This window comes from Penaeus monodon, chromosome 7, assembly GCF_015228065.2.
Source record: "Penaeus monodon isolate SGIC_2016 chromosome 7, NSTDA_Pmon_1, whole genome shotgun sequence".
Classification (NCBI taxonomy): Eukaryota; Metazoa; Arthropoda; class Malacostraca; order Decapoda; family Penaeidae; genus Penaeus; species Penaeus monodon.
This window is the reverse complement of record NC_051392.1, coordinates 37,818,992-37,828,991: the sequence shown is the minus strand read 5'-3', so window position 1 is coordinate 37,828,991 and position 10,000 is coordinate 37,818,992. Positions and strand designations below refer to the sequence as shown.

Here is a 10,000-nt window from a genome sequence, read left to right as displayed (position 1 = left end):
AAACTTTCTCATCTGCAGTCTTGAATCTAAACTATGGAGTTATTTTCTCGCGATTGAAAACTTCGAAGTCTTGAATTAACACCCTAACGGTTTCTCATAAGGCACCCAGGGTTCTACGATGTTCGTGAAGGATTATCTCACCGGGAGTATCATGGACAAATTCGGGATCACGGAAATCACAGGCGCTTTCATTGTAGATTGTATCGCCAACTGGGATCCAACACCGGGCAGTCAAGTAAGGCATGATAAGCGAATTTGTTAATTAGCTTTGCAAATAACAGTTTTTTCCCCAGAATAAGCCCCGTGTCTCTGACTTTTTAATGTTGAAATTTCGTGTGAAAAGATGTATTGATGTTCAGAATCACCTTTTTTTTTATAATGAAACTTACTGAAATACATGTATTATTTTTTCATTAACTGTCTGCTCCATCTGTATGTTAGTCTTGAATACCCCTACCCCTTTAAATAGTATGGCGTATCGTCGCGTTTCCACAGGATTTCCCGCCGACATGGGCTGCCTACCTTCCCGACAACGCGCGCAGCATCGAGAGCCACAACTACACGGGGGATTTTGCTGGAATCCTTTACCGATCCCAGGTCGATGGTCGGTTGGCATATACGTGAGTTATCACTGTTGTTGTTTGATCATATGCTGTGAATGATCAGTGTTTTAGTATTGACCTATCCCTTTGTGTTCATGGCGAATTTCGGCGATCAACCTTTCAGTCAAACAGGTTCTACCCTTAAACATATTCTTTTGCATGTCTAAGCATTTGTTTGGGGTAAAAGCTGCATAAAAAATCTAAACGCTGCTTCTACGTCCATTTTTTCTCACCGAACTGAACTTATCCGCATTTTGCGTCATGGAAGGTTGTCACGTTATTACAACGACCTCGGCCATGACCAGTACCGTCTGGAGCTGATGGGCCTGCAGGAGCTGGGCGCTGAAATGCCCAACGCGACGATTCTCAAAAACCACTTCGACTTCATACGCTCTGACCACGTCCGCTTCTGGTACCTTAACGATACAGACGACTCGCCGTCCATGCCTGCCGTGCTTATTACCGACATGGGTGAGTCACCCAAAAGCTTGGGTTATCTGATAGTATTTTATGCCAGAACAACTTCTGTTGTTGGTTGCTTGCACTCTTTATAAATCCTAATGAATTGTGTCCCTTATGTTCAGATTCAATAAAGAACTTTTCATGGTGATGCTGAGAGAACGCCAGATTTCCATTTTTTTCCCTTTTCACTTCAGGTCCTTATCGCGGACGCATGAGACAGTGTTACCATCTTGCATGTGATGACGCAGAGACAGGCTTCAGCGACCTGGGTCTCATTACGAAGGTCACACAAACATTGGTCTGGACTATCGCCGACCTTGCTAAAGGGAGGTGCGGTCCTCGCGGAAGGCTGTCTGTGCCCACGCTTTTCGCACTCATGGGCAGCACATCCAGGCAGGATTTGAGTAAGTTTGGCTGAAATGTTATTAATGATTCATGTTTGCGCCTTCCATCCATTCCAAACTCCCGCTAGTACCATTTGGTAGTGATTAAATTTATCATTTTTCCATTTGATATTTTGTCATCGCTTTCGCTACCATCAGACAATACTCAAACCAAAGGTATTAGACAGGTGTATCTCACCCCAAGAGAAATAATCCTTCCTTTTCTCCCAAAAGTCATCCATTCCAACTTCTTCGCATAATTGAGCGAAAAATTAACGTAGCTTATTGCCTTTCAGACCAGAAAATGCCTATCGCCTCCATCCAGGATGCCATGGAGATCCTGCACTTCCTGGGTCTCCTCCCACCAGTGGATACACAGCCCACGTGATAAGAATCGTCTGCCGTTTGCCCACTTCCCACTGGCTACTTGTTTGTATATATAATTGTCCAGTATACTATATTTTTTTTTACTCGATCAGGGAATTTAAAAAGTAACAAGAGTGAGAAAGCATCCAGGTGTAAGTTACTGCCTTGTGTAGAGTAAGGTATATACACTTATTAATAGTAAATATATGAGCGTGCTGCCTAAATATATATGTATATAGATTTAAGTTTCACATTGACACTGATCTTTGCACTTAATTTGAATATATTCAATCCATGGAGCTTCGGGGTCAGTTCTGACTAAATTGCCAGACCTTGTATTTGTAATAATAGTTAAATGAAACATTTACTTCATTAATTCAGGAAACTATTATTTTTCACTCAGTGCATGTAATACCTATATAATACAGCATAGCTTGTGAACTTATATTAATAGGAAATAAGGATTTGCAGCAGATGAACTCTTGTTTCGAGCATTCACAATGCAAACCTTTACTTTTGTTCCAAAGAGGATTTTTACAATTGTTATTATAGATATACCTGCTGGACAGGATTTTAGATTTATGAATACATATATTGTGTGTATGTTTACATAATTACCATTCATACAATCAAGCACTGCACACCACACATACTAATGCACAAAGAATTTTCTGACTGTAAATGGTGAGAAAAGTATACAAAAATAATAACTTCACACAGTATAATTCAGTGTATACCTTTTTATTAATTTTCATTGTGAATACACAGCATTTCTCATATACACTATTTTTTTTTTTTAAGTTGAACAATCTACCCATTTTGTGAATTTTTTCTTATATACTTTCCTCATCAAACCTTCAGAAAAGGAAAAAAGTGAAGTGATATAATCATGCAAAGGCACGAATGAGAGAATATGATTCCACAATGTAAGACATGTAACTGATGTTTTAATATAACATTTCAAGAGCATTTTACATATTTCTAATGAAGATGTTATGCAGCAGACTTAAGAACATATCATGCAATGTGGAATTAATCATTCTCAGTCATACTCTTTCTACTTTTGCCTTATAGACTAATATGTCAACAAATTCTCATCTGATGTAAACAGCATGGAGGAGAAAGAGTACAAATGATTAAATAAAACACACACAAATTATGTTACTTTATTACGTGATGTTTTACAATAAATAGTCAATCAATACAATTTTCTGTGTTTTCAATGTAGAACTTTTATTTGATTACAGCACCAGATCACATCCTAAAAAAAATTGCAGCAGACAATCTTTGACACTGAAGAGATGAACAGTGTAAAAACGGCAACACAGATATTCAGAGTTTACCATATCTCTTGGGAATTTACAATCACCTACCATTCTTAATGTAGTCATTCTGGTCTTATGATGTGATACAAATGACCATCAGAAGCTTTAACAAGGGTTTGGAGTATTTCTTATAAAGTCTCTTTTTGGATATGATCCCTGTCTGAAGTTTACCTCACTGGTTTACATTTGTATCATTAGTCTGAAGGTTTGTGATTTGGTTTGCCCATGGCATACCTGATGTAATTTGTTCCAACTTTTGTGATTATTGCTTCAATTTTCAGCTTTTGAGCAGTAAGTGGTAAATTTCAATTGCAAGCAGCAAGTTCTGGTTAACTGCAATATCAAGACCACATATAAAGCACTAGTCAAATTAATATTACATATCACACTATGTATTACCTCTTTAAAATCCCTAATTTAGCAGGAACCTAAAGGTGGCACCAAAGACAAGTCTAGCTAGTCTACAGGCCATGGTGAAGACTACATGCATCAAGATGAGGCACTGGTGCTTTGCTATGGCTTATGGAAAAAATGCCAGTGACATGCAAATTATATCTGTTTAATGTCTCATACTTTTTTAATATATATATATTTTTTTCTTTTCTCACAGTAAGTTACTTCTCTGAATGAAGAAATCATCAAAAGCCATTGTGTGCCTAGCACCTTAGACCTTACCCATCTGCATCTGAGAGGTGTTTACTTTTACAAATGTATTATCATCACATTTATACATGTCCATGTAATAGTGACACTAGACATATGACACACCTCCTTAACTGCTTCACTGTAAACATACATAAGTACTGGGGGTTATATGGTGTACAGTATATCAAAGAAACTTTCCAATCTAACATGAAGTTGAGGTACATTTTGCACTCTCTGTCGCAATGACTGGAAACATCTTAGACATCCATATTGTACAATGTGTTAAATACTTTATGAACAGAAAGGCTATCCAGTCAAGTCTTGTAAATTAAAACACATCATTAAATTCTTGGATATCATAACACACTGTAGCTGAAGTACCTAACCCGTACTTGAATGTATTTCTTGACAATCTTGAGATTATTCAATATTCAAATACTGCATTCTGATATATCAATTCTTTAGTTACACTAATCACCAATTAATGAGAAAAAAAAGTAATTACATCCGTTATAACAAGGAAATAGAAAGTGACATTTACCAATTTTATGAAAATTAAATGAGAGAAAGACACAGTTTGGTGAGAGTAACCAATAACTTTATGGCAAGAGTAGGCTTATCTAACAGTTTCACGCCGGCAGTTAGTACCTTACTTAGTAAACACTACAAAAATAACAGCTACTTTGCTTTTTTATTCTTGCTTTTTTTCATGCTATCTATTACCTTGCTAGATACATTTTTTTTTCTAGAATAGCTACCAACTTCTTTGAGTTCTCAGAGAGAATTACCTACTACTTCTGGAAGTTACATAACTAAATATATAGATACTTGTACAAGCATCTAAGTATTATTTTGGCAAAGGTTAGATACTAGCTTAACTTGGTTTTACGTAGGAAGGTGCACCAGAATATGAAAAAGGGATAAAAACCTGAAATACATCGTCTACTAAAATAGCACCTATATCTTCCAAGGATGAAAAGAGAGAGAAAAAAAACATAAGAATATGAACTGATAAATATGAAGAATCACCTTACTTTTCAATCAACTATTTGTGTGGGACACAAGCTGTCTATTTCCTTTCATTCTTCTTTTTCAAATTTCAGGAAAAAGAAGGGAAGAATTAAAGAAAATGACATAACCCATTTTACTTTGTCTTTCCTCTTTATCCCAAATTTCCCATCCATCAAGGATTATTTGGACTTTTCATCACTTTTCCATCAAAAAGCACCATTCCTGTGATTCTAATGGAAAACATCAATAATATCCATAGTCTTATGGTAACCAAGTTTTCAGTAACACGTGAATGAAGTAGCTTGTTAGACTTGTCTAGCCTACTGTAAATGATAATTACAACAAACAACCAATATCCTTGGCAAAAAGTATGAAATAAAGTCTTTCAGTGTTGTTCTTGCTTTCAGTAACTTTTCAGTCCACTAAAATTATAAAAATGTTTCCAGGGCTAGTAAATGAAAAGGACACACCTCATGAATTCACTAAAAAATAATGTGATGGTCTATATCTGAGGATGTCTAATACTACACTGATAAAACACATAATTCCTCTAATCCTATTAGTACAGGAACCGTTAAAGCAGGCTTACTCTAAACACGTACACAAGCATGGTGACACTCCTTTGCACCAACGTGCTTATGAGTAACAGCTCACCTCCTTGTGATCCTTAATACTAGAACTTTGGCCAAGCTATTATTTTTGTCTTCTGATCTTATGATCATCATATTATGTAATTTTAGAACTAAAAACTGAAAATAATTTCCTGTATATATAAAATAAAAACTCTGGAATAAACTATAACAGAATTATTAATCTACTGGCATATGATCAACTAAATCTCCATTTTGAGATTTTAGGAGACCTGAAAAGAATATATTTTTTTTTTCTAAATCCTCTAACATAAATCTCCAAGTACATTTGGGTTCTATATTGTAATTTTGGTCACAATATAAAATAAGATGCATTTCCTCAAAAAAGTCAATACATATAAATGACAGAGTCCTAAAAGCTTACCTTACTTACTTAACTTTATAAGCAGATCCTAGGTGGAATGCATGATGAAAAATAACCTCAAATAAAAATGAACATCGCACAGAAATAAAGTATAGACAGCCGGGAAAGAGATGGAAAGATGGAAAGATGGAAGGAAGGATGGAAGAAGGAAGAAAGAAAGAAAGAAAGAAAGAAAAATTATCAGCCGCATTATTCTATACAAAAACTGACATGTCATCTTATTCCTGGATCTATATATGCAAGTGTTGGAAAATAAACATTCAGTAATGGTTTCTCATAATATAAACATACTAATAAGTTATTCTGACAAAAAAAGTTAATTATGCTATTATTCTTGTAAGATGTGATGTAGTACATACATTAAAACTCTGCTTAAGATTATCAAATTCAATAATCATTCAATAATTCATTTTCTTCAATACATGTTTTACATTTGCATTAATGCCAAAAGAAAACATGCTGGCCTTCTAGGTTTCTCAAATGCTTACAAGTATTTTAATGTCAATCCTACATTTATCAAGTCTATCCCTTTTAAAGAACACTGATTACATATTTGGCACATTCATAAGACATCAATTAATGTTGCTTTTCAAACACTTTCAAAAACATATTTTATGACTTTCTTTCATTCTTTAAAGTCATAAAAAATATCTACCCATATCTATATTTGCATCCATCCGATGCATAGAAACCTAAATCTTTTAAAAAGAAACAAATAATAAATTGGCCTCTTAAGATTCTTTTGCCACTTGCAACATGAAGCATAAACTAGTATCCCAAATAAAAATATTGTTCCTCTTCGAACAAACTACATTCAACAGTGAAGAAATAATAAACGAAATCACCTTATCTTCACACTCATAGTAACGCTCATCACCGACAATGGAATAATGCACAAACCTACTTTACTCTTTTGCAGAGGAGAGCAATCCTAGCACCACATAGCACCTTTCTCCATTTTACTTCCAAGAACAAGCTATTACATACTGCATCTCTCAATTCTTCGTTATTCAAAAGCAAAAAATAAATCATACAAATACATTGATTCTCATTCTACTCAGTAACTACCACCTATAAAGGCATATTAAGAAATACCCTCTAAATCATACATTTAATCAAACATTAATAAGAACATCTAAATATTTTGATTTTTTTTTAATACATACTTTTGTATTTTCTTTCAAGAGCTTCTTTCCTTGAAACTGCTTTAATACTTTGATAAACAAGCCTATTAAGCCAATACTGTATAATAAATTACAGAAATCTTTTTCTCCTAAACATGAAAGGCAAACAATATCTACTTGCTCCCATTCTACAAAATAGTTTCACATATTCAGACTACAAAATCAACTGTTTACATATATGTGGAATATAAAATAATTACATCAAATTAATATGTAAATGAAATATTACTCCTGCTGAAATCAAGATTCCCAACCTGAGTCAGAATCGGGAGGGCCCCAGTCCCAGTTCTCCGTAGGGTTCACTATCCCTTCCCCCAAAGAAGGCAACTCCTCAGGGCTTGACCAGTCTCCTCCTTCCCAGTCCTCTTCATCTTCCACCTCCACTTCCTCCTCCTGCTGCTCAAGGTTCTCTCTGGTTTCAGCACTTGAGGAATCTGAATCTTCAAAGAGCTGGACTTTGCCTTGCCATCTTGTTCCCTCACCTTCTACCTCAAAGCATTCTTCTTCCACAGCAAGCCTAAAAAGAATACTTAGATACTGATAGGCCTATTCTAAATATATCAAACATACTGAAAAAAATTCTCCTGCAGAAATGTTTTACCCAAATCTGTTTTGAAAGTAAGAATTTTTGAAAAAGTGAATCACACAAGTCACATATCCTGCATATAACCAGAGAACCCTTTCATGCTGGATTTACTTTAATTTAAGATATTTACTCACCCAGGAGGAAGCAAGAAGCAAGGGTCTTAAATTATACTCACATGAGTCCAGAATAGAGAGCTTAACTCTTACCTTATAATAGATGTCTCTATTGTGTGGTCATGGCCTAGGTTCACCCAGGCTGAAAGGGCAACCATGGAAATCACTGCATATTTGTTTGCTACAATTGTAAACGCATGTTCGTTCTCCTCCAACACCTTCTGGCTTATGTCCTCCTCTCTCTCTGCATGATTCACTCGGAAGGAGACTGGGTCCTCTTTATTAAATTCAAAGTCACAATTCAAGTTAGCAATCTGATTTCTTCCTCCAATGAGCTCCTTTGCTTCATCCTGACACTCGATGTATGACGAGACAGGTGAACCGCCCTCCCGCAAGTATCGTAACAATGAATGAAACTGAGCAATGGCATGGTCTCTATCCTTTTCACTCTGGGTTCGTCTGTCATAGGGATAGATATATTTGGCAAGCATCTTGAATGCACTTGGTTCTGTTATTCCTGGTGACAGGATGTAACCACCATTACTATAACTAGTATTTGGTGATAATTTACTTATATCTTCAGCATTGAGCCGTAAGTAGTTATTCATAGAGAGAGATAACGCCTCTTCCTCATCGGTGGTCATTCGAAAAAAGAAAGCTGCCTGTGAACAGTAATCTCCATCTGGGCCAAGTCCACACCCTGAGTATTCAACAGTGTAGCTACCAGTAGTCTGTATGATACTCTGGCACCTGTACATAAAAATACATATATTAATCATACAATATGTTTTCTGTAAATTTTTGGAAGGTTACCACAAAGGAAGAAATGTTAATCAGAAGATAAGTATCAAGATGACAGATCTCAATATCAACACATTTGACCTTTATCATCTGTTATTCTAGCAAATCATTCCTTTTGTATATTCTTAAAAATGTATTCTCTTGCTATATTAAAAAAAATAAATGAAAGCTACTTTTAAAGGATTCAACACAAACAAAGTATCAACAAACCACATCTGAAATTCCTTTGACGTCCATTCAAACTTGTGGTCCCAGTGTCGGAATGTCCCCGGAATGAATTTCGGGATGTGTTTGTTGAAATCTGCGTTTGGCGTGGTGATGATGACCAGCTTTGGCCGTATCCTATGAAACACACAGTTCACCAGAGCTGGCAGATCCCATTCTTGCATGTGCTCTATCCTGCATTCAACAACAACAAAAATTTTCTTACCACTTTTAACATACTGACTTTAGTAATGACAAATTAAGAGAATAGGTGTATACTGCATTAATCCTTTTCAACCCAACCCAATGGTAACTTGTAAATGTACTGTCTACCCTTGTTTTGTTTCCACACATGATGGCTCCAGAAGTGCTCTGCCACCAAGCAGTCAATTAGCAGGCCCTATATGACTTCACCTGATTCCCCTTTTATTGAGTTTTGCTGTGTTTTCTAATGCTATTAATATCAATGCTGTTATTATCATTATTGCCATTATAACCATTTTAATTATTATAATGTTATAATGATAGAAATATAAAATTAAAAAGAATACGGCATTCTGAAAAGCAAAGAAAATGGTAAACTGGTGAACTGGTTACAACTAGCATTTGACTTCTTGGTGCATGGCATGGATCAGGCCATCCTGTGTCAATGGGATGAAGTCACAATGCACTACAATAACCTACTATGAAATTTCATGCACTTACAGTTCAATCATGGTCACCACTTCAGCTCCTAGCAATACTGGGTCACAAAACCTTACGTCACCACACACCATTCGGACAGTCAGTGGGTTGGAACGCAGCACTAAATGGTCAGATGTGAAAGGCTTGATTTTGTACTCATTATCCTGGAAAAAAACAAATTACACTCAAGTCACAAACTCACTATCTTTCATTTTGGTAATTTACTTTTCTACTTCATTTCTCCCATAAAATCTAAATCACCCGTGTGATTTTTTTTTATAACACAAGTTTGATTATTTACTCATCTAAAAATCAAACTGCTGCCTCTACATAAATATCTACATTTTGAATACAAAAGGTAAGCAATAAGTTTAACAAATAATATTTCTAAAATCATTTCCTTGCCTGCATTTTCTGGCCATCCTTATCAACCAGCACAACCTCTCTGATACCTGGAATCTCCCGAAGGTACTTAAAGAAACCCAACTCAGCACTCCCCATGTCCACAACCTAAGATAGAAATTCCCAAGTAAAATATAGGAACTGTATCATGTCACATCATATATCATAAAAAAAAAAAGATTATACAAACAAAATTATCAATTACATCAATCTAGAGT

General features: G+C 35.5%; 2 protein-coding genes across 3 annotated transcripts in view; one reads left to right on the top strand and one right to left on the bottom strand.

Annotated features, from left to right (window-relative positions):
* The window catches only part of LOC119575271, a 10,895-nt gene extending 7,875 nt beyond the window's left edge, over window positions 1-3,020 (top strand). Inside the window, exons 8-12 of the mRNA XM_037922789.1 lie at window positions 102-235; window positions 496-620; window positions 871-1,073; window positions 1,259-1,468; window positions 1,744-3,020. Of these exons, the coding sequence (XP_037778717.1) occupies window positions 102-235; window positions 496-620; window positions 871-1,073; window positions 1,259-1,468; window positions 1,744-1,835 (764 nt within the window). The 3' untranslated portion in view covers window positions 1,836-3,020. The remainder of the gene's footprint in view (window positions 1-101; window positions 236-495; window positions 621-870; window positions 1,074-1,258; window positions 1,469-1,743) is intronic.
* The window catches only part of LOC119575272, a 14,537-nt gene continuing 7,504 nt past the window's right edge, over window positions 2,968-10,000 (bottom strand). Inside the window, exons 5-10 of one of the 2 annotated variants that reach the window (XM_037922790.1) lie at window positions 9,786-9,890; window positions 9,402-9,544; window positions 8,703-8,891; window positions 7,785-8,441; window positions 7,247-7,509; window positions 2,968-5,836 (exon numbers count right to left, since the gene is read on the bottom strand). In XM_037922790.1, coding sequence (XP_037778718.1) covers window positions 5,814-5,836; window positions 7,247-7,509; window positions 7,785-8,441; window positions 8,703-8,891; window positions 9,402-9,544; window positions 9,786-9,890 — 1,380 coding nt within the window. In that variant the 3' untranslated portion in view covers window positions 2,968-5,813. Of the gene's footprint in view, window positions 7,510-7,784; window positions 8,442-8,702; window positions 8,892-9,401; window positions 9,545-9,785; window positions 9,891-10,000 lie in introns of both variants that reach the window. The other variant, XM_037922791.1, reaches the window with a different exon arrangement.